Source organism: Phoca vitulina, unplaced genomic scaffold, assembly GCF_004348235.1.
Source record: "Phoca vitulina isolate PV1807 unplaced genomic scaffold, GSC_HSeal_1.0 scaffold26, whole genome shotgun sequence".
Classification (NCBI taxonomy): domain Eukaryota; kingdom Metazoa; phylum Chordata; class Mammalia; order Carnivora; family Phocidae; genus Phoca; species Phoca vitulina.
In genome coordinates, this window is record NW_022589729.1 from 23,040,577 (window position 1) to 23,065,514 (window position 24,938).

The following is a 24,938-nucleotide window of genomic DNA, read 5'->3' on the forward strand; positions in this document are numbered from 1 at the left end:
AAACATAGCAAACTGTGAATTGATGTGAAGGGTACGTATACAGGAGTTCACTGTATTAGTCCTGAAGCTTTTCTGTCAGTTTGATTTTTTTTTCCCAAAATAGAGTAAAAAAATTTTTTAATACTTGAAAAAACACATGCTATAAACAGGGAAAAAATATTTGCAACACGTACAATTGACAAAAGATTGGTATCAATAAGATATTTCTAAGAAAAACCCTTAGAAGAAGAGAAACAGGAATGGACAATCAGCATATGAAAAAATGCTCAACCTGAGGGTACTGCGATTTATTCTTGGTAGACTAGCAAAAATTAAGAAGTCTGACAAGAACAAGGTTTGGAGAGAATGTGGAGTAACAGGAAAGGGCTGATGGGTGCTGCTGGCAGTATAGATTGGTACCACCATTTTGAAAACATTACAGCATTATCTTTTATTTTTTTCAAAGGTTTTTTAAAGATCTACTGATTTATTTGAGAGAGAGAAAGAGCACCCGTGAGCATGGCAGGGAGGGGCAGAGGGAGAGGGAGAGAGAATCTCAAGCTGACTCTGTGCTGAGCACGGAGCCTGATGTGGGGCTCGATCCCATGACCCCGAGATCACGACTTGAGCTGAAATCGAGAGTCAGACGCTTAACTGACTGAGCCACCCAGGTGCCCCCAGCATTGTCTTTTAAAGCTGAACACCCCATACTCTCTCACACGGTAGTGCTGCTCCTGAGTTCAAATGAGACTCGGGCACATCCACAGGAGGTGTGCACAGAATGCTCCTAACAGCCTTGTTAGTAATTGCCAGGGACAGATTTGGGTTTTGTGGGGCATGAGATTATGTAATTGGAGAAAAATCAGAACAAGTTACAAATGTGACAAAACCCAGGAGAGTACCATACTATGTTTTAAATTGTTTTACACACTTTTTTTTTTTGCTGCATATTTTTTGATCCCCTCTTCATTTGACAGTGATTTCTGCAATGTTTATATAGAGAGAATAAAAAGGCAAAGTCTTTCTTTTAGCATGGTTTATTCAGCTTTTTAAAATTATTAACCTTTGGGATGTAAAAAAAAAAAAAAAGTCTGGACAGAATCACTGTAGTTCTGTAGGTTTGTGACCTACAAACTCAGGGATTCTGATAAATTTTACTTTGTATGATTCCCATCAATAAAGAAAAAATGTAAAGCACATTTATAATCATATAATCATGGATACATTCCTAATGGGAGAGAACTTCCATTTGACTAAGTATTGGCCAGACCTCGATCCTCTACTTACAATTTTACAGATCAAATACATTTTTACAGACCAGCTTCTAGCTCCCTACATTTCAGACTATGTTTCTCCCCCAACATGTGTATACTTCTGGCGTTGGATGCTGTAGGACACATTCAGATCCTGATATGATATTTGTCCCTACACCTTCCTACTGTGGGATGGAAAGCAATAGCCTAATACAACAGACTGCAAACCCATAAAATACATTCCACTGAACTCAAATAAATGTATCTGCAACTCAACCCACTTTGGCTCAATCCCCAAATTGCTGCTATCTATCACCACCCAACTTGAGAAGTGTTGAAGGAGGGGAAGCTGGAGTGTAAAGAGAAAGTGGTGCTAATCCACTGTGGTTTAAACATCCTTCTTTTGAAGATTTTACAAAAACATATGACCATGTAAACACATTGACAAGGCTCCTCTTTTAGGGCTATGGAAGGGACCCATGGGACTGAGGGTCTCTGAAGCTCAGATTTCATTAGCTTCATGGTAAATTTGCCTCTAATAAGTAAAAATACTGGAGACAACTCAAGTGTCCACAGGAAAATGGATAACTACACAAAACAGCTTTACCAACACACAATATTATAGCAGTAAAAATAAATGTTCTACTGCTTGCTTACATTTAACTTGGATGAATCAAAGAAACAAATGCTGAATGATAAAAGCGGATCCCACAAGCCTAGATATATATTATTTTTATAATGTAATGTAATTTTTATTAGGATCCCATAGTTGGATACTATGATAAAACTACTAAAAATGGCAGAGAGAGAGAAAAATTCAGGACTGTGGTCGCTTGAGGGAAGTTCAATCTGAGAGAAGGGATATACGCTTATATTAATAATGTGGTGGGGTCACAGACTTTCACACTATCAGTATGCTTTAAAATTTAACGTATTTGTTCAAAATATTATTTTGCATGCATCAAATATTAGACTGAAACGATTTTTAAGTAGTTAAAACCGAAAATATTTTCGGCAATCCATCGGGACCAAGAGCCGTGACTCGGGTTATTTTGTTTTTGGTGTGGGGTGGGCTGTGGTAGTATGGAAATATTATCCAGTATATCAAATGCACCGCATTAAACTTACTCTGTTTAATTTCAGAGTTATTCTGCCCCCTAAAAGCAGATTGGGTTTTCAGGCCTCTGGGGCCTCTGCCCCTCCCTTTTACACTCAGACTTCCCACTTTCTAAGTGTACCAGGCTCCCGCGCCACCAGCTTCAGTCTTTCCGGGCGGTCAGACTGTTTTTTCCCAGTCCCGGCCCACTCGATGACGTAAATTCTTCCAAGAGGATCCCCAAACCTGCCCCGCCCTGCAGAACCTGGCCGGCTCCAGCCAGGCTCCGAAATTTACCAGCTGCCAGGAGCCGGGAAGAGGGCGTGGAAAGGCGCTGAACTTCCCAGGCCCCGCCCCTCCCCCGGTCTTCCCGCCCCCGCCAGCTCCCAGCCAAGCTCCGCCTCCCGCGGTAGCCCCGCCTTCCCCGTTGCGCTAAGGCGCGCCGCGGCCTTCTCCCAAAACCCGGAGAAGTGGATTCTGCGCTCCGCACGGCCCCTTCGAACCGTAGTGTGGCCGAGCGAGTCCAGGCTTGTCGGCAGGAAGCTCGGCCCAGCGCCTGGAGGGGGAAGCCGGCCCCGAACGGGAGAGGACGCGGCCTCAGGTCTGCGCCAGTGAGCGGGCCGCGCGCCCAGGCAGCTCGGGCCTCCTTCCCGTCGTGCTCCCTCTCCTCTGGGACGCGGGGCGCTAGGCCGCGGCGGTAGGATACCCCCCCCCACGCCCCGTAGGCAGTTCCCCCTCCCATCCTTGCAGTCGCCTCGTCCCGGGCCTCTCTCCGGAACCCGGTGCCCCGCCCGCCCCGTCTCCTAGCAGCACCGTGACGTGCACGCGCCTCTGGGTGGGGGGCCGCGGGGCGGGGGTGAGGGGCATCGCCCGAGGGGAGGGTCCGGGAGCGCTCGACGGGAGGAGTCGGGGACCGCGGGGGACTCGGAGGCCTCGCCGCCCGCCCGGCCGGAGCCGGTTCCGTTTCGCCATTTGAGGACCTTGAGTTCCAAGTTCTTCCTGCTGACATAGAGCCGTCCCTCCCCCCACCTCCTTGACGTTCCCGGAGACTTAGGATAGTAATTCTAGATCTTCAGTTGCATTTTTTTGTTGGAATTTTTCTGGAAAAATTGAATCTGGTAATTTAGCTTAAGAATTTTTTTTTTTTAGAAAAATGTTTATTGGTATATTTAATAGCCCCCAAATTAGGTTAAAACCTTTCACAATCCACAGTCATTTTGCAAAAACATTTTTGGTGGGAATAGGCATAGCAATGGTAGAGAGCTTGCGCTCTGGAACCCAGAGTATTAGAACCCAGTTCTAATACTTAGTAATGGTGTGAGCTTGGACAAGCCACTTAATCTCTAGCTGGCCAAGGTTCCTCATGTGAAAACTTAGAATACATTATACAGCATAATATATATGTATATCTGTGCGGGGGTGGTACTACTTTACAAGCTTGTGAAGATAAGGTTCACGTGTGAAGCACTAAGCGCTGTGCTTGGAACAGAGAGCAATACATAAGTGTTACTTATTACATCAAAATAGCATTTTTCTCTATGCTTTCTGGTTTTGATTTTAAAGATCCCAATTGTGAAGTATCCCTCCTGTTTTCTTTTGTGAAAATGTAATAGAAGGATTTACTCCAGAATTTCTATAATATTCGGTATTTCAAAGTGCAAGTGGTCAGTAAACAGAAGCGGGCTGTATGCACAAGGCTATATTAAGCAGTGTGCAAAGTTTCACCACTTCCATGTATAAGGAAAAGGACTTTTTTTTCACCACAGGAAATTTGTGAATGGAAGGAAAGCTTGCTGTAAGGAGTGTCATGATGCCTTCTTCGATTCCTTTCAGGCAAAGCCCAGGGACACTAGGCTGACTCCAGGATAACCATATGGTACTTTATACGTGAACTTTATTGAGGGTAAAATAAATCTCATTATATAATTTCCTCAACAGAATACTGGAGGATGTTTGTCCCAAGATCTCTAAAAATCAAGAGGAATGCTAATGATGATGGCAAAAGTTGTGCAGCTAAGAAAATTAAACCAGATGCAGAAGACCTGCGGCCGGATGAAGGCAGAGGTGATGCAGCTGATGGGTTAGTTACAAAAGATGCCGAAACATCAGACAGGCACAGCGTGGAACCATGCCCTTTCCCCAGTACAGCTGGCCAGTTGGCTGAGGTTGGTTTGGTTGGACCTGAGCAGGATGCAAAGGATAGCGATGTTTCTGAAGAACCTGTTAAGTCATTTTCCAAAACACAGCGCTGGGCAGAACCTGGGGAACCTGTATGTGTTGTTTGTGGTCGTTATGGAGAGTATATCTGTGATAAGACAGATGAAGATGTGTGTAGTTTGGAGTGTAAAGCAAAACATCTTCTGCAAGTAAAGGAAAAGGAAGAGAGATTAAAACTCAGCGATCCGCAGAAAGCGGATTCTGGGCCAGAGTCTCCACTTAATGCTTTTTATGTCTATAAAGAGCACCCCTTTATTTTGAACCTTCAGGAAAACCAGATTGAAAATCTTAAACGGCAGCTAGGAATTGTAGTTCAAGGGGTAGATGTCACCAGACCCATTATTGACTTTGAGCACTGTGGTTTCCCTGAGGCCTTGAATCACAACTTGAAGAAATCAGGCTATGAAGTTCCAACCCCCATCCAAATGCAGATGATTCCTGTGGGACTTCTGGGAAGAGACATTCTGGCCAGTGCTGATACTGGCTCAGGAAAAACAGCTGCTTTTCTTCTTCCTGTTATCACCCGAGCTTTATGTGAGGTAAGAGTTCACACGTGTTACTCTCAGAAGCAAGTCAGGTATATACCAAGTTTCATCCTTAACTATGTTAAAACTGCAAACTGAAACTATAACTTCAGTCATTAGTGCTCGTGGTGATTTTGCTTCTGATAGTAGTTTGTATGAAAAACATAATTTTAGGGAATTTTTCTTTTATCAGATTGAACCAAAGATCTTTTCATTGAAGGTCTTAAAAATCGCTTTCCTTACAGAGTATTTTCTTTCAACAAATTTTCTATTCAAGAAATAAACTTTTGCTTTGGGGAAAAAAAAAATCCAGCTGACTGGATGACCTGCAGTTTTTGTGTCAGTTTAGCCTCCTTGGATTTTGTGTTTTGAAAAAACTGATTTATACCAAAGTTGGAATGTTATTTTAGAGTTCAAAATACACACTTAAATGTGATTCATGATTCATCTTAAGATAATGCTACCTTACTTTGTTAGTTTATAGTGTGCAAAGCACCCCCACACGTAATTAATTTCCCTGACATATTTGCCAAGTACTAGTGAGTTTGTGAGGTCTGAAGTAGGACAGGAAGGGAAATCAGTGCACAACGCAGGCAAAGAGAGGAGAGGTAAAGAAATTTGGAAAACTAAAGAATCGTGAGAAGATAATGTGAGGAAAAAATAAAACATCAGATGTTCAAAATATAAGTAAAACTCACTGGATGTCCAAAATAGAGCAATAGGTCAGGAAATAGGACATTTATAACAGTAAGTTCTTTGGACAAAGAAAAAAGTGAATCTACAGGAGAGCTGAGGGGGAATTATCAAGGGTGGAATACCAAGCTCTAACCAGATCTTCATGGTTTTCTCTTCAGAGGAGCATGGCTAGAGATTGCAGCGTCCAGTTGACCTTCAGTTTTCCCACCCTGGTTATCATGGGTGCGTCTCCCTGGCCCCAGTTTTGACCGTTCACTGTATATCTGTTATATAAGGAAGGGTTCAATTTACGGTGGTTTTGGGGGAGGAAATCTGCAGCGAGCAGAAGGCAGGAGGGTTCATACCCAGTTGAGCTGATGGGAACACTCCCAGAATCACTTTGAAGATTTAGTCCACATCAGCAGGAATTAATTGCTGGCATTTTTTAGACTTGTTTTTCACATCTTTGCAGAGCAAAACTCCATCTGCACTCATCCTTACACCAACAAGAGAGTTAGCCATTCAGATAGAGAGCCAAGCTAAAGAATTGATGAGTGGTCTGCCACGCATGAAAACTGTTCTTCTGGTAGGGGGCTTACCCTTACCCCCACAGCTTTATCGTTTGCGACAACATGTGAAGGTAAGCACCAATTTGATAAAATGCCTTTGAAAAGTAGTATAAGTAATATGGGAGCTTGGGTTTTTTGGTGGTGGTGTTTTGTTTTTGCCCTTGAAGAACTCATAAGTGTGATTTTAGGTTAGCCTTTATTTTTGTTTTTGTTTTTGTAGGTTGACCTTTAAATTCTTACCAAGTAAGCCTTAATTTTTTTAAGGTTGTTTTATATCGGAAAGGAACACAATTTATTGAATGCCTGTCATATGCCAAATGCTGCTGGATGTTCTTACGTGCATTATCTCATTTAATCATCACATTTGCTCTTGAAGGTGGGTGGGCATATCCCATCTTTTATGGTTGAGAAGTTGAATCTCAGAAAGATGGCATTTATCTAAGGATCCATAGCTAATATACTTTAGAGTGTGATTCCTACAAATGAAGACATTATCCCACGTAACCACAATACAGTTCCAGAATCAGGAAATTAACATTGATACACTGGAATGCTTCAGGAGTTAACATTGCTGTCATTTACTCCTCAGAGCCCATTCATGTTTTACTAATCGTCCCGTCACCTTTTCTTTTTAACAGCACAAGAATGCAGTTCAGAATCACATTTTGCATTTAGTTGTCATGTCTCTTTCATCTCCTTCAGTTTAGAACAGTTCAGCCTTTGCTTTTTTTCATGATCTTGACACTTTTAAGGATTATAAACTTACTTTGAAGAAGGTCCCTCAATTGATTAGATTCAAGTTACGTATCTTTGAAAGGAATATCATGGAAGAGATGCTTTGTTCTTTTCATTGCATCCTTTTAGATGATACACAATTTGTCCTTTTATGGGTGATATTATCTGTAAAGTAACTGTAAAGTTTATTTTTTCCCTTTGTATTTAGTTAAGTATTTTGAGTACTTTCATACTGTAAATTTCTTGTGCTTTACCAAATTTCCAACTTATTCTTTATATATATCAGTATGACTTATGGTTACCTATTATATTTAAAGGATTGTAATCCGTTATTACCATTATTTGTTTTGGCTCTCCAGTTCCCCAATTTGAGCAGTGGAAACACTGTGAAGTTAGTTTCTGTGGCCTTTTATTATATCCCCATCATTCTCTGAGCGCTTTGTTTCTTTCTATGTGAAGAAGATGTTCATGCTTACATTGTTCTTTCCTTGGCTCTGCCCTGGAATCATGCCTTTCCCCAAGCTGCCCTGACTCCTTCTGGTAGAGGATAGTATTTAGAAACCAAGATCTGGGCTCTTGGTTGGGCTCACTGCTATTGCTCTCTGCTGTTAAGTTATCATTGCTTCTAGCACTTCTCAGTGAATAAAGGAGAGAATATTCAATAAGTCTGTATTTCTGCATCTACATTTATCATAGACCATGGGTTCATGTCGATACTTCCAACTCTAATTCAACACAGCAAGATTCATTTTGGCATTTTCTGTTTCCATATTTGTCACTCTGGCAGTGAGAAACCTGCTACCTGTTATCTTTTATGTATTTATTTACTTGATCAACCATCTTATATGTAACCATTCGCCCATCCTCGTCTCTGTCCCCTGCCCCACAGTGATGCCTTCCTTCCTAAACTCCACCCTGCACACTCTTCACCCCCTTAGACTGCAACACCCTGTGCAGGGTCATCTTTCTCTGGAGGCCCCTCATCACACTGCTGCCTCTCCCATTCCCCATGCCAGGCCGTGTCCTTCACAGATACCCTCTGAGAAAAAAGAACTGAAAAATCTGTCTCTTCAACAAGGTGATCTTTCAAAAGCCAGGGCAAAATAGAGACTTTTTCAGATAAACAAAACTGAGAGTTTTATTACCAGTGGATTTATCTAACAGAACACTAAACTAAGATATTCTGCGTATAAAGAAGATGATTCTGGAAAAGAAGGTGTGGGATCAAAGAAAGAATGGCGAGCAAAGAAAATCCTAAGCATGTGGGTAAATGTGAACACACATTGACTAAACAAAAAGTAATAATGAACAATCTGTGGGTTTAAAAAAAAATAGAAGTAAAATATTGGCCGACTGTAGCATATAAGTGCAGGAAAGTTGTGATTGGTGTTAAATCGTTTGCCCTTGATTGTTCAAGAAAAAGGTAAATATGTCAGTTTACTTTAGACTTTATTAAGTTTATATACGTTTATTAAAATTCAAGGGAATTCCCGCACTAAAAGAATGGGGAAAAAAGTTTATAATTTCCAAAGCAGTAGAGGGGGAAACATGGGATAGGAATAGAAGGGATGAACTCAGTTCAAAATAATTAAAACGTTTAAATGTTTACGGTATTTCTGAAGAAACTAAGTGGAACTCTAGTTCTGTAGATTACAGATCCTTACAACCCTGAAATTTCATCATTCTCCGTGATCTATCTCACCATTGTGTTGGTGTGTCCTTGAAAAGTGGAATACAATTGAATTTATTAGATCATTTGTAACTGTACTATATTTTACACCAGGCACTGTCTCATTTAATCCTCACAATAATTATTATCATTTCCATTTTACGAATGTGAGAACAGAGACTCATACCATTATTAAGTGCTAGAGCTAAGATCCCTACTGAAGTTTGACTAAACAGGCCCTACTTTTAACCACTGCTTTAACTAATGTATTATAAAAGCGTTAAGAGCCTTAAGCAACTTTAGAAATCATTGTGCCCAACCTTTTAATTTAAAAACAAAACAGCAGGCCCAAAGAGGTTAAGGGATTTGCACTTGTTTATAGAGCGAAATAGCAGTCAGCCTGCCTGCAAGGCCCTCTGCCTCATTTCAAGCCTCATCCAAGTCTTTCTACCCGCTCTTCACCCCGTGGAAGCCTCAGTGGCCTGCCAGCTTCAGAAGATTCTTGGATGTTTTCCCTCTGCCCTCTCCTCAGCGGCTCCCACTACTCTGTTAGGTTTTAGCTTATATGTTAGCTAGGACTGGATAGATGCCTCCATTCACTGCATACTATACTGACCTCATGGGCATTTATTTGTTTTATCTGTTCCTTCCTTTGTGTTACAAGATTCACGAGAGCAGAGGCTATGTGTGACTTACTCATCATTGAATTCTGAGTACTTAACCCAGTGGCTAGCACATATTAGCCACTCAGTAAGTATAGATAGAAAGAAGGAAGGAAGAAAGGAAGGAATATTATCTAATTTTTTTTTTTTTCTATTTCTCTGTTCTTCAGGTTATCATAGCAACTCCTGGGCGACTTCTGGATATAATAAAACAGAGCTCTGTAGAACTCCGTGGTATAAAAATTGTAGTAGTAGATGAAGTAAGTAGTGTTGTTTAGAATATTAGTCACATAATTTTATATAATTTATGAAAAGTGTATTACAGTTACATAATCTCACCGTGTGTTCAGGCATTTTCTCCCCCAAAGGAAAAAAATTTAGGAATTTTTTTTTTTTTTTAATTGCAGTAGTCAGTCTTAAGCTGGTTCCTGGGTAACACTGCAACTGACCTATGGTCCACCAAAATGAAACCACCTTAATAAATACAAGCAGCTGTCTTTTCCTAAGTGACAGAAAAGACAAATCCAGCATCTATATTCTCAGTGATAAGTTTTTTAAACATTTGACACTGGCTATAATTTGTCTACAAAAATAAATGTATCCGTGGCAAATAACTATTAAGAGGGAGTTTGGAAGTAGCTAATGATGCTTAGTGGGATGACCTTTTGTATTTTTTTTCCGTGTGGACATAAGTGTCTGTGGTTGTGATTTTCAGTGTGACATAGAGCATATAGGCGTTTTTATAGTTTTGGTTTGCTTAGTAAGATGAAATAAATATATTATTATCTGATGATACTCCACCATGTGAACAGGCATGAGGACCGAAAGCCATGTGTCCGCCCAGACTGGGCATGGGCCGGTCCTGCCTGCAGTGCGTCGCACGCGCACTCTCACACATGTCCCACCAGCAGTGATCAGAAATGTGGGGTCCAGGGGCTGACCAGTGATGGCAATGTGGCCCGCCTTCTGTGGGCCCCCGGAAGTAGCAGTAGGGTACCAGAGGAAGTGGAAAGAACACGTAAGATCTGCAAGACTAGGATTAGCCTTTACTCCACCCACTATGGGACGCTGGGCAAGTCATTTAATCTTCCAGAGTTGTGGCAAGGATGAAGTAATGATTGTGAACGTGTCTCATAGACTGAAAAGTCCTATATAAATGTAATGATATTCAGTCCTTTATTATTTTTTTTTCTGTTTTTTTCCTTACATATTTACTATTTTGTGTGTGAGAGCATTTAAGTTCTACTCCCTTAGCAAATTTCAATTATACAATACAGTGGTATCAACTATGGTAACCGTGTTATTTCAGACCTTATGTATTTTATAACTGAAAGTTTTTACCCTTTAACCCCAGACCTCTTCCTATTTCACCCACTCTCCAGCCCCTGGCAATCATTTTTCTCCTAATTTCTATGAATTTGACTTTTATTTTCTTATTTTTAACTTTTTTAGATTCTACATATAAATGATACCATATAGTTTTTGTCTTTTTCTGTCTAGCTTACTTCACTGAATATAATGTCTTCCAGGTCCATCCATGTTACTAAAAGTGAAGGAATTTTCCATCTGAATAATATTTATACACCTCATTTTCTTTATCTGTTCATCTGCTGATGGACACTTGGGTTATTTCCATACCTTGGCTATTGTGAACTTTTATTCAGTGCTTTAAAAAGTACTGCTAAATCAGCATTTTCCGGGCGTGCCTTTTGTTTCAACTGATTTATTGCATCTGATTATCATCAGACTTACTTCCACCCTGCAAGTACGGGTGGGCTTCCTGTTGTTGATAAGCCCATGTGCTCTGAAGTTCTCGCCATGCTCTGAGCCTGAAAACTGACCCTCATATAGATTTTAAAGTTAAGTTCCATTCCTGCTTGCTTCTCTCCACATTTCCACTTTCGCCAATGAATGAGCTTTCACAGGGCACCTCAGTGCTGTGCTCAGAATGCAAAAGGAGTATTCACTCAGCAAACCTGTGCTGAGTGCTTGCTCTCTGCAGCCTCCGTCCCAGCTCCTCCGCCTTTAAGGAGATGACCTGGTAAACAACATAATTGGTCATGTACTGAAACGTTGGCACAGAAGTGCTCTTTAGGTACAGATTGACCAACTCTGGGTCAGTTGGGACGGCATCACAAAGAAATTTTAAATATTATTCCGGCCTACAAAGTGCTGAAATCTTACTGGAGAAAAAGACACAAACGCTTGAAGTAAAGGCAAGAACATTATCATCTATCCTGAAATACAAAAGTGGTGGAAGGTGTAATGCAAGCCAGGGAATGGCAAACTCTATAAAGGACCAGATAGGAAATATTTTAGGCTTTGGGGGCCACATGGTCTCTGTTGCAACTGCTCAGTACAACCATAGATAGTAGGTAAATGATTGGGTGTGACTGCTTTTCCATGAAGCTCTAGTTACAAAAGCACATGAAAGTCTGTGTTTGTCCCAAGAGCCTTAGTTTGCTGACTCCTGATATAAACTGTTAGTGAACTAATGGGAATACGTATGATACGTTAATTGTTCAGGACAGTTAAGAAGGAGAAATGAGAGAATGTGTGAATTGGCACCGTAAAAAATGGCTTCTCTGATGTCATGGGATGTGATGTGGTCGTCCACAGATGGAAAAGGATTTAGAAACCTAGACCGTGTATCAGTATTCCAGGTGAAGAAGCTAACAACATCAGCAGAGCCAGAAAGGCCAAGCACAAGCACAGAGAGACCAGCCAGCTTGAAGCATTCTTCCTGAGAAATAATAGGAAGTAAAGTTGGGTAGTTAGGGTGGGGTCAAATTATAGAGGACCTTGAAAGGGAGGCGGAGGATGTTGGATTTGATGTGGGAAACAATGAGGCTTTCTAAATTATTGAGTTTGGGTGTCACATGTGGGAAGTGGTGGTTTAGCAAGGTTATTCTGCTGCTCCATGCAAGAGACATTAAAGAAGAAAGAATCTGTGGGACAGAATGGCAAGCAACCCAGACAGGAGGTGAGCAGGGTCAGGGACAGGGTGGAGGCAGTGGGAGGCATGAGTACATCTGAGAATCACTGTAAATCATTCGTGAATCTTCTAATGATTGAATATGAGAAAAGATGAAGAAGAAGGTGGTTGAGGGGACTCCATAAATTCTGGTTGTGCCTTTAATTTTAAGTAAAGGACAAGGGTATGGGTTGGGGCTTGACAATAATATGTGAGTTTGGTTTTAGAGATGTCAAATTTCTTGTGAATGGTGGGTGAAGGGGAAATACTGTGTGGATATGAGAAGTGGGCATTAGTGTCCATGAGCCACACTGGTTTCTCGAAGGGACAAAGGCTGGGGCTAAGTGTCTGTTTGTGGAGTTTGAAGATGAGTCTACTGTAAATAGAGAAGTAATGTGAGAGACCAGGAAGGAACTGAGAACAAGTACTATCCCTGAAAAGAGAGGCCACTGTTTCAAGAGGAGGGTGAAGATACAGGAATGGTCAGGCATGGAGACTAAGATAATTCCTTTAAAATTAGAAAACTCTGCTCTGTCACTCTTCTGTGTCTTCCATGTATGTGTCCTTTAGCCTAGAATTCTCTCCCATCCCATCTACCTGCTCTTCCTTCTTTATGTGTCCATGTCTCTGAAACCTTCCATCAGTCCCCCAGATAGACTTCAGGCCTTCTTTCCTCTCTGCTCTGTTGACCTGTATGTAGACTGTATCATTTCTCTTCTATTATGTTCCTTGATATATCCCCACAATCAAGCACAGTGTTGGCCCAAGTTTCCCTAATGGTAAGAATCACCCAGTGTGCTCAGTGAATGTAATGGAAGACCAGACTTCTTAACTTGGGTATCCTGATTCAATAGGCCTGAGTTGGAGTCCAGGAATATTTAAAAACTCGTTCTGGGTGATTTCTTGTCTTTAGGGGAATTTGGGACACACCGACTAGCGAGCTGCCTGACAGATAGTGCTTTTTCAGTGCTTAGATCTCGTGAATGCTTGTTTATTCATCAAATGCACTTTTAGGGCTTTTTACATGCTAGACACTGTCCTTGGTTTTGAGGATACAATGGAAAGTGAGATAAGCCATGACAAATGTCGGTACACAGGTCATGTGACAGAGACAACTGGGGAATTAGGTATCAGAGGAGGGCTCTCTGAGGGCCATTTCTGCTGAGACCTGAACGAGAAGGAGCCAGCCACGCAAAGACCCATCTGGAGGAAAGACTGCTTCAGATAGAACAGCCAGTGTGCAGGAGCTAATGTGGGAGCGAACATTGGGATAGTTGGGGACAGAAAGAAGCCTGGTGTGGCAGGGTCGTGGGGCGTGACATGGAGGAGTGGTAGGTGATGACGTCAGAGAAGTGGATGAGGATGAAAACTGTAGGACTTCAGGCTATGGTTAGCAGTTGGGTTTTAGTCTATGTGTGATGGGAAATTACTGGAGGGTTTAAGCGGAGGAGTAACAGACGTTTTATGTTCTAGAACATTCTGGATGCTTGGGATGGATGGCTTCAGGTGTGGGGGTGACAGGATGAGGAGGAGTCTCACAACTATGAGCTGGAGAGAAGTAGCTGGATTTGTGGCGTGTTAGTGTAAACAGATTAGATGCAGGGAAGCTTGGATGAGAAGAGATACTGGGCGAATTTATTTCTTATGGCCACTCTGTTTTCTGAACCAGGGAGAAGGAAGGCCATCTCCTGGGATGAGGGGGGCTTAGTGGGATTACTGAGGAGAAGCAGGGGCTGTTTGCAAGACATACTACTGTGTGCATGTTCACATGCTCTGTGTCTCATGGTAAATTGAAACATTGAGACTTACCGTGCTGTGAGTGTGGTCCCAAGTATCTTATGTATTTTATCTCATTAATCCTCATAACAGCCCTATGGGGTAATTATTATTATCATCATTCTCATTTGTAAAAGGAAAAACAGGCGTATAGCCATTCATTAGCATGCTTAAGGTCTGAGGTAGGGCCAGGATCAAATCTAGACCATCATGATTATTTTAGATTTTTGAAATGTCATAGAATGAAAAATATTAAAACTAGTGTTCAAACTTCCACGTTAGCAGACACTTAAAAAATACAATGCTTTAGTCTAAATACTCTTACTTTTCAAAATTATAGATACCTGGATTGTATTTAAAAATGAAGATAGCCTTTATCTTTCATTATTTTAAAGCAGCACTACCTTAAAATTTTTTCTTCTGTTTGCTTAGTAATACATAAATTGTTTTTGAAAACTAGCAATGCAGAAGTATATATGGAAGTGAAAGCCCTCAACATTAAATTTTTTAAATTTATGTAGTATTTTATTATAAATATATGTCCATGGTAGAAAAAAAAGCCCCAAACTTTGCAAACTTTGGGTTTGAAAAATTAAATTGCATTCCCTTCCACAGCCTGCAAGCCTTTTCCCCAGAGTTAGCACTATAGAAATGGTATCACGTATACATAGTGTTCTGTAGTTTGCGTTTTTCTTCCTAATAGTGACTCATTATCACTTAATAAAGGACTTTCCACTCATAATTAATGATAACATAAGGTTGTATTATGTGGATGGATCTACCATATTTTATTTACCAAATCCCCGATTGATGGATATTTAGGGTTTATATATTTGTTGCCACTATTAATAATGCCGTAAGAATCTTTGTATATCACTAAAAACATAAAATTATACAATATTTAATTTTATATAAATATATATTTTCCCAATTCTTTATCTTTTCACATTGTGGTATATTCTGTTTAAAAGTTTTTAATTTTTTATGTTCTTAATCATACCCGTTTTTTCCTTGGGTGGCTTAGGGTTTTAATGTCAAATAGGACTAACTTTAAAATGATTTTATTTTAGGCCGATACCATGTTAAAGATGGGCTTTCAACAGCAAGTGCTTGACATTTTGGAACACGTTCCTAATGATTGTCAGACCGTTTTGGTTTCAGCTACAATTCCAACTAGCATAGAACAACTAGCAAGCCAGCTTCTGCATGATCCTGTGAGAATTATCACTGGGGAAAAGAACCTGCCCTGTTCCAGTGTGCGCCAGATTATTTTGTGGGTGGAAGAACCAGCCAAAAAGAAAAAATTATTTGAAATCTTAAATGTGAGTAGTAAAGCAGGCAACCCTGTTTTGTAGATTGTGTTTGCATCTTTCACAGTTCTTAAGATAATAATTTTTAGATGCAGCTTTTGGAGAATTTAGTATAGATATTTAATAATAAATTGCATTACTTCGGAATTCTGTGGGGATCAAATAAATGCTGTATGGATGCAGGGTTGCTTTTTATTTTCTGTATTATAGAAAGACATTTAAATACCAAGATTATTCCTAAATAATATTTTTTTGTTTCAAAAAATTTTAGTAGTTTTATGTATCAGATAAAGACAAGTTCTTTCTTGGCCATTCTGTCCTTGAGAAATAGAATTTTTTAGCAGTAACTTGTTTATTTTTTTTAAGATTTTATTTATTTGTCAGAAAGAGAGAGAGAGCACAAGCAGGGGGAACAGTAGGCAGAGGGAGAAACAGGCTCCTTACTAAGCAGGGAGCCCAATGTGGGACTCGATCCCAGGACCCTGGGATCATGACCCGAGCCGAAGGCAGCCGCTTAACCAACTGAGCCACCAAGGCGTCCCAGCAGTAACTTCTTTAAACAGAAATGTATTAAGTGGGTGATAATGTGTAAGCGCAGTTACTTAAAAATAAAGTATAAAGGGGGTGCCTGGGTGGCTCAGTCAGTTAAGCATTTGACTCAGTTTCGGATCAGGTCATGATCTCAGGGTTTTGAGATCAAGCCCCATGTTGGGCTCCTCGCTCAGCATGGAGCCTGCTTAAAGATTCTCTCTCTCCCTCTCTCCCTCCCTCAGCTTGTGTGCATGCACACACTCTCTCTCAAAAAAATTAATTAAAAAATAAAGTATTCAGTTAAATATGGTTTGTATTTACTTATGAACAGTATTTAAAATTTTAAGTTGCACTCAAAATTTTAAAATTATTTTTGTGATATTAATGAAATGATGGAGAAATGTGCAGGGCAGTAGAGTTTTGCACTTCTGTTTGTGCATATTTGAAAGAAAACATTCATTTTAACACTCATTTTTCCTCTATAAACCTATGGATAACTAGCTTATACTAATGTTTTCAGAAAAACTTCTCATTGTAATTTATGTTCTATGAATTATTTTATTTTATTTATTTATTTTTTAAAGATTTTATTTATTTGACAGAGAGAGACACAGCGAGAGAGTGAACACAAGCAGGGGGAGTGGGAGAGGGAGAAGCAGGCCTCCCGTGGAGCAGGGAGCCCGATGCAGGGCTCGATCCCAGGACTCCGGGATCATGACCTGAGCCAAAGGCAGACACTTAACAACTGAGCCACCCAGGCGCCCCTCTGTGAATAATTTTAAATACATGTTTTTCATTTTTCAGGATAAGAAACTCTTCAAGCCTCCAGTGTTAGTATTTGTGGACTGCAAGTTGGGAGCAGATCTCTTGAGCGAGGCAGTGCAGAAAATCACAGGTCTAAAAAGCGTATCTGTACATTCGGAGAAATCACAAACAGAAAGGAAAAACATATTGAAGGTTTGACACTCAGCATTGTCTTTTCAAGGGACCCCATATTACCAGCTGGTTTTTAAAGCACACTTTTTTTAATGACTGCAAGAACTTCAGGCAAACAGTGACTGTGAGCTAATTGTTCTCTTGCTCAGGCTTCTGTGTTTTGGGAGCAATAAGCCTGTTCCCTACAGGATTAATCTACTAAATAGATTACTAATTCAGAATCTACCATTTCTGAAATCAGGTCAGTTTAGACTGGGGCAGAGCAGTAATTCACCCTTGGAAAAGTTTGCCAGAGTACATTAATAGGAAAAAATTGAAGCAGGGGGTGGGGAGGGGCCGGGAAGAACTTAAACTACACACGTTTCTCAGGTATACTAAGACCTTTACTTATTGAAAAGATACGGCAATGATATTGAAGAATGTTTTGAAAAAAGAAAAGATACCTGAATTATATAAAACCATGTAAGATAAATTCTGAATAATGAATTGTGTTGCTTTGTGGGGAAGGGATTACTTGAAGGAGACTATGAAGTTGTAGTGAGCACAGGAGTCCTGGGACGAGGCCTAGACTTGATCACTGTCAAGCTCGTTGTCAATTTCGATATGCCGTCAAGTATGGATGAGTATGTGCATCAGGTAAAGAGATTTTATATGTTTCCATTGTGAGTTTTCTTGGGCGAGGCATTGTCAGTAGAATGGTAACTAAAAAGAAAAAGTGTTTTATCACAGACATAAAAAACTCATATCATTTTGTTTTTAAAGCATGTATGTATAGGGGCGCCTGTCTGGCTCAGTTGGTGAAAAATGTGACTCTTGATCTCAGGGTTATGAGTTCAAACCCCCTGCTGGGAGTAGAGATTACTTAAAAATAAAATCTTTAAAAATATGTGTATGTGGATGTAAACTAGATTTTGTTTGAAAGAACTGTATGTATGCCTAAAATGGGTTAAAAATTATTAGAAAGAATAACCTAAAATGTTAGTTTAAAAAAAATTTTAAGTAGTTAGTTTTTGGTTTATTTTTACTTCCTTTATATTTCTTATTCAGTAAGCATATTAAATGGCTTTTATAATCAGGGGGAAAAAAGGCTTGGTTTTAAGTTAATGTATCTGGCCAAAATAAAACTGATCCATTAAAGTATTTGTTTTTTTTTAGGAATCTTGTCTTCATCTCTTCTTCATATCCTTATTTGTTCTAGACTTTCACCTATTAAAGTTTTATTTCTTTATTTTGCTGCCAGAGATAACAGCAGCTCTTCTTTCGAGCAGAAATAGAGCTTTCTCTTAGCGTCACCTTATCTTCCTGACTGCTACCTGTCTTCCTTCTCTGGCATCACTTACAGACTCTTCAAGTAAAGTCTTTCTGTCATGTTCTTAGAATTACCTCTGAAGGCCACATTTACTTGGATCACCCACTGAAATGCTTGAATGCATTGTTGCTTGTATTTTTACTTAGTAATATAGCAGTGCTTCTCTCTCAGTGCCACCCCATTTACCTGTGCATCAGGGAATTGACTATCATACAAGAGTGGGTTGCTGAAATCACTCAAATCAGAAGTTTATTTTCTTTCAAACTTTTAATTTAATGATTTTGGATAGTCATCTTTCCAAAATATTAAGATACTTAAGAAGCTTCTTTGCTTCTTAAATAGAGTAGTCTGATTATAATTATTTAACATTTTCTTGCTATCCCAGTGTCAACCCTGTGGCTCTCAGTTATTCACAATGTACCCTGAGCAGTGGCCTCAGGGGGTGTTGAAGGGGGTGTTGAATTCTACTCAGAATGGCCCCATATCCTTCTGCTCTTCTAGTTCTGTATCAGGGTATTGTTTGTTTGCTTGCTTCAGTAATTGAAGTATGAATATACACAATAAGAAATCATGTAAATAACAAAAGATATAAAATGAAAAATAAGTATTTGTTTTATGTTCTTTTTTGTTTTTGGGGTTTTTTTTTTTAAGGTTTATGTATCCTAGAGAGAGAGAACGCGTGCACATGTGCGTGCAGGGCGAGGGGCAGAGGGAGAGAGAGAATCTACAGCAGATTCCCTGCTGAGCATGGAAACCAACTTGGGGCTCGATCTCATGACCCTGAGATCATGACCTGAGCCGAAATCGAGTCGGATGCCCAGCTGACTGAGCCACCCAGGCACCCCAAAATGAAAAATAGGTCTTTGTAAGATAGCCCTCCTACCTTTGAGTGGTTATGACAGTTAACGGCGCAGAAAATATAAATGCCTATTTATGCACAAATACACATGTACATGCGTACCCTGTTATACTTACTACATAAATGGGACCATATTACACCAACTATCTATGCCTTCCTTTCTTTATTAAATATATATTAGGCATCTTTCCTTATTAGCATACATAATGGGTACCATTTTAAAAATATTAATGTATATGAAATGCTTCCCATATGGCCAGGCACTGTTCTAAACTCTTTAAATGTTTTTACTTGTTTAATTGGGCTTGATCTGTTTTCATTGCTGCATGGTAATCTGTTGTATGGATTATCATAATTTATTTAATAAATCCTTTATAATTTGATGGAAATCAAATGTTTCCAATATTTGTTACTAAATAATGCTGCATGGGGCACCTGGGTGGCTCAGTCAGTTAAACATCTGACTCTTGGTCTCAGCTCAGGTCATGAGTTCAAGCTCCATATTGGGCTCCACACTGGGCATGGAGCCTATTTAGAAAAAAATAATAATAATAATGCTGCACTGAACATCTGCCTATATAGTTATGCCTCTCATGCAGTATATTTGTAAGATAAATGTGTAGGAGACCTGATAGGTCAAAGGATATGTGTATTTTATTTTATTCTATTTTATTTATATATATATTTTTAGGATACATGTATTTTATGTTTTTTAAGATTTATTTATTTATTTATTTTAGATTTTATTTATTTGAGAAAGAGAGAGCACAAGTGGGGGGAGGAGCAGAGGGAGAGGGACAAGCAGAGCAGACTCCCCACTGAGCACAGAGCCCTACTGGGGGCTCACTCACTCTCACGACCCATGAGATCATGATCTGAGCCAAAACCAAGAGTCAGATGCTCAACTGACTGAGCGACCCAGGCACCGCTAGGATATGTGTATTTTAAATTATAGTAGGTATTCCTATGTGTCTGCTTTTAAAGATTTATTTATTTATTTTAGAGAGAGAGTACATGCATGAGTGGGGGAAGAGGCAGAAGGAGAGGGAGGGAAGCAGACTCCCCACCGGGCATGGAGCTCGATGATGCGGGACTCAATCTCAACCCTGAGATCATGACCTGAGCCGAAATCAAGAGTCGGACTCTTAACCGACTGAGCCACCCAGGTGCCCCTATGTGTCTGCTTTTAGTTTAGGGGCAGGGAGCTTCTGGGGAAATACTTTTGAATTTGTTAAGTCTTTTAGAGTTTGTAGACTATTGCAGTTATTTGTTTAAAAAGCTTATGTCTCAATATGAAGTATCTCAATAAATTTTGTCTCAATTGATACAATTAACCACTTGAAAGTGTACAATTCAGTGGTTTTTAGTATATTCATATAGTTGTGCTACCATTACTACACTCAATTTTAGAACATTTTTATCATCTCAAAAGAAAACCCCATACCCATGCCATCAGCAATCACTCCCCATTCTTCATCTCTCAAACGTGTGTGTGTGTGTGTGCTATCCCTTAAGCAACACATAAAGCAAGATTTATCTCTTCTAGAAATTTTATATAAATGGAATCATATGGTATGTAGCCTTCTCTGGCTTTTTTCACTGATCACAATGTTTTCAAGTTTCACTCATATGGTAGCATATATCAGTACATTTTGTATTGCTACATAATATTGCATTGTAAGGATATACCACCTTTCTTTGTTCCTTAGTTATTAGAGATTTAGCATGTTTCTACTTTTTGTTTACTGTGAATAATGCTGCTGTGAGCATTCATGTACAAGTTTTTATGTGGACATAGGTCTTTTTTTTTTAATTCCAGTATAGTTAACATACAGTGTTCTATTAGTTTCAGGTGTGCAATATAGTGATTCAACAATCCAATACATTACTCAGTGCTCATCATGACAAATGTACTCTTAATTCCCTTCACTTATTTTACCTATCTCCCCCCACCCCATAACCATCAGTTTGTTCTCTATAGTTAAAAGTCTCTTTTTTGGTTTATCTCTTTTTTAATTTGTTCATTTGTTTTGTTTCTTTAATTCCACATATGAGTGGAATCATATGGTGTTTGTCTTTCTCTGACTGACTTATTTCAGTTAGCATTATACTGTCTAGATTCATCCAGTTATTACAAATGGCAAGATTCCATTCTTTTTTATGGCTCAGTAATACTCCATTATATATATATGTATATATATGTATGTATATATATATATATATACACACACACACACCATGTCTTCTTTATCCATTCATCTATGGATGGACACTTCCATAGAAGTGGCATGGCTGCTTCCATAATTTGGCTTTTCTAAATAATGCTGCAATAAACATAGGAGTGCATATATCTTTTCAAATTAGTGTTTTCCTATTCTTTTGAGTAAATACCCAGTAGTGGAATTACTAGATCATATGGTAATTCTGTTTTTAATTTTTTGAGGAAACTCCATGCTGTTTTCCACAGAGGCTGTACCAGTTTGCATTCCAACTAACAGAGCACAAGGGTTCCTTTTTCTGCACATCCTTGCCAACATTTGTTCGTTTTCATTTGTGTTGGGCATACACCTAGGAATGGAATTGCTGGGTCATACCGTAATTCTGTGCGGAACATTTTGAAGAACTGATAGACTCTTTTCCAATGTGGCTTCACAATTTTACATTCTCACCAGTGATACACAAGGGCTCCAATTTCTCCAAATCTTTATCAACACTTATTTATCTTTTTAATTATAGCCATGCTAATGTGTGTGAAGTGTGATATCTCCTTGTGTTTTTTTTAAGATTTTATTTTTATTTATTTTAGAGAGAAAGCACACAGGGGGGAGGTAGAGGGGGAGGGAGAGGGACAAGCCGACTCTGAGCTGGGTGCTGAGCCGGACATAGGGTTCTGTCTCACAACCCTAAGATCATGACCTAAGCTGAAATCAAGAGTCTGACACTTAACCGACCAAGCCACCCAGGCCCCCCTCTCTTTGTGTTTTGATTTGCATTTCCCTAATTACTAATGAACATCATTTCATGTACATACTGGCCATTTGTTTATCTTCTTTGGAGAAATGTCTGTTTAAATTATTTGCCCATTTTTCAGTTGGGTTGTCCTTTTATATTGAGTTGTAAAAGTTATTTATATATTCTTAGAAAACCTTTACCAGATACGATTTGCAAATATTTTCTTCCAGTATGTGAGTGCAGCTGTATTTTATATTAATTTTTAGTCTTATTGGAAAAATTCAGTAACATAATTAAATAAAACAACATTCTTTCCCTTACTTGTTCCCAGTCTCATTCCCTAGAGGGCCATGTTTTGTTTTGGTTTTTTGCAACATTAAAGATGTCCTGTATGTTGGCAGCAACTATTCATTTAAATACTCTGAATATAGACTTTAAGTTCTACATTTCAACTAAGGAGCAGAAATTGCCCATGACTGTGTATTTACCCTTTTCTGAAGAGTTTCTCAGTATATTTGGAAACAAGTAAATTTTGTTTCTTATGTGTTTCCATCACCAATTTGTGTCCATTTAATTTTATCAAAATGAGAAATAACTATGCAAAAATGAATTTGCTTAAATCTCACATTTCAAAGGCACTGGAGTAATCTAAAGCAGATAGTCCTCTTGCTCTAAAAGCAGTAGCTTTTGAAAAATTTTTACCTTAACCTTCCCACAGTAAGAAACATCTTCATGTCCTTACCACCCTACACACACACACACGCACGTGTACACACACATGATACGTAACTGAAACACAAGTTTCACAAACAGTACTTACTTGTATTATATGTGGTCACTTTGATGGTCACTTTGATATTTTCTGTTTGAGCTATTTCATTAAAAATATGCTGGTGGCAGTCTACTAAATTGATTTCACAAACTACGTTGAGATGTACTATTCAAAAACATGCTATGTGAATGAATGTTAATCTTAGTAAAGCCTCTTTAAATACTAATCTTCATTTTCTTTCAAGAGACATTAAGGTTTTATATGAACATTTTGAAAATGTCCTTTGCATTTCATTTCAGGTTGGAAGAGTGGGGAGGTTAGGCCAACATGGAACAGCAATTACTTTCATCAATAACAATTCAAAAAGACTCTTCTGGGATATTGCAAAAAGAGTGAAACCCACAGGATCCATTCTTCCCCCACAGTTATTAAATTCCCCCTACCTTCATGACCAGAAGAGAAAGGAACAACAGAAAGATAAACAGACACAGAATGACCTGGTTACGGGAGCTAATCTTATGGACATCATTAGAAAACATGATAAAAGTAATTCTCAAAAATGACTTGTGAGGGGCGCCTGGGTAGCTCAGTCGGTTAAGCGGCTGCCTTCGGCTCAGGTCATGATCCCAGGTCCTGGGATCGAGCCCCACGTCAGGCTCGCTGCTCAGCGGGGAGTCTGCTTCTCCTTCTCCCTCTGCTGTTCCCCCTACTTGTGCTCTCTCTCAAATAAATAAATAAAATCTTAAAAAAAAAATGACTTGTGATACCACTGAACAATTTTTTATTGTGTATTATGAGTGAAATTTCTGTGTAACTATGGTTTGAGTAAATGGGACATGTACATGAAACAAAAAAATTTAACAATTAAAATTTTTTAAATTGAATCTCAAATTTATACTGCAGTATTGTATTTATTTCCCTTTTAATCCTCATAAAAAAGTATCAGAAAATGAATTGCTAAATAAAATAAAATTTTTTCTGTCTAGACAAAGCCTCAATTTTTCCTCAATAAATATTCTTGGAGCTGTTGTCGGAACCAGGAACCTGCACAGCAAGGAGTTGGACTCAGAATGGTGATGCTTTTGTTCAGTGTCCCCAGCGTGCCGCAAGCCCACCGGCGCTTGGATTATTGTTGAATAAATGAATGTTAGGAAGAAAGTAAATGATGGAAACTGGAAGAAATGGTCTGTGCTTCTTTTAAAAGATAAATATGAAATACCTGTTTTATTCTTAGTTTTCCCTTTTGCTTGGTAAATACAAGTTCATGTTATATTTAATATGGACTTATCAAAATAATGTCAAATCATGTTAATGTTGCTACTTAAAGTATTATGTTAATTTCAGTTTGCTAATTCAATTGATAATATTAAATACTAGAAGAAAAGATAGGTGTTTTGCTTTGATGCATCAATATTTTCATTTCTTTAAAAACTGTTGGTATCCGTTTACTTGCAGGATTCAGATAGTATGTCGCATAAACGTTGACACTGAAGCTTTATATCCTAAACATCCTCCCCAAAGGGGTATGGCAGAGATTTATACTACTAACTTGAGTCTCTGTGTAGGTAGTTTCTTAATGTCTCCACCCAAAGGAAAGCACAGGGTCAGAAGTTTCCCCAAAGAATATGAAACCTCAAGACTCTGGCTCTCTCCACCTGTTTCTATGTTTGCTGACTCTCAAGTGTAAGTATGTTCGATTTCAAGGATGAGGCAGCTATTAAGGTCCCAGAGTGTTGTAGCAGAGGTGCATTGAGAGGCTGAAATCAAAGCATTAGCACAAAGCTCAACATCTAAAAGAGGCCTTTAAAAAAAAAAAAATAGGCCTTGAAATTGTTGGTCATACTAGAGAAAGGGCACTTTTTCACTAGACTCAAACTTGTGTACAAATAAAAGCAGTAAGTTATAAAAGAGCTTTGCGAATCAACATATTTAGAAGACTATATATTTTTTAAAATTAAAATCTTTATTGAACTTTTTTTAGTAAGAGTTTATTTGTCAGAAACAGCACAAGGTGGGGGAGCGGCAGGCAGAGGGAGAAGCAGACTCCCCGCTGAGCAGGGGGGCCAATGCTGGGCTTGATTCCGAGACCCTGGGATCATGACCTGAGCCGAAGGCAGACGCTTAACCAACTGAGCCACCC

General features: G+C 39.2%; 1 protein-coding gene across 2 annotated transcripts; it reads left to right on the top strand.

Annotated features, from left to right (window-relative positions):
- The first annotated feature begins 2,747 nt into the window (after positions 1-2,747).
- On the top strand, positions 2,748-23,423 carry DDX59 (DEAD-box helicase 59). Of its 2 annotated transcripts, none has more exons than XM_032422317.1 (8): positions 2,748-2,929; positions 4,267-5,084; positions 6,217-6,384; positions 9,550-9,639; positions 15,200-15,451; positions 16,775-16,927; positions 17,414-17,542; positions 23,098-23,423. In XM_032422317.1, exons 2-8 carry the CDS (start codon positions 4,278-4,280, stop codon positions 23,359-23,361), a joined length of 1,863 nt encoding a protein of 620 aa, XP_032278208.1. In that variant the 5' UTR covers positions 2,748-2,929; positions 4,267-4,277; the 3' UTR covers positions 23,362-23,423. The 2 variants fall into 2 exon arrangements, with proteins under 2 accessions (XP_032278208.1, XP_032278209.1); XM_032422318.1 differs by lacking the exon at positions 2,748-2,929 and adding an exon at positions 2,938-3,025.
- The last annotated feature ends 1,515 nt before the right edge of the window (positions 23,424-24,938 follow it).

Bases quoted from the DNA above. Each gene is read 5' to 3' on its own strand.
- DDX59 (XM_032422317.1), top strand. From the start codon at position 4,278: ATGTTTGTCCCAAGATCTCTAAAAATCAAGAGGAATGCTAATGATGAT. The intron at 5,085-6,216 runs GTAAGAGTTCAC...ACATCTTTGCAG, and splicing joins TCACCCGAGCTTTATGTGAG to AGCAAAACTCCATCTGCACT. The intron at 15,452-16,774 runs GTGAGTAGTAAA...TTCATTTTTCAG, and splicing joins AATTATTTGAAATCTTAAAT to GATAAGAAACTCTTCAAGCC.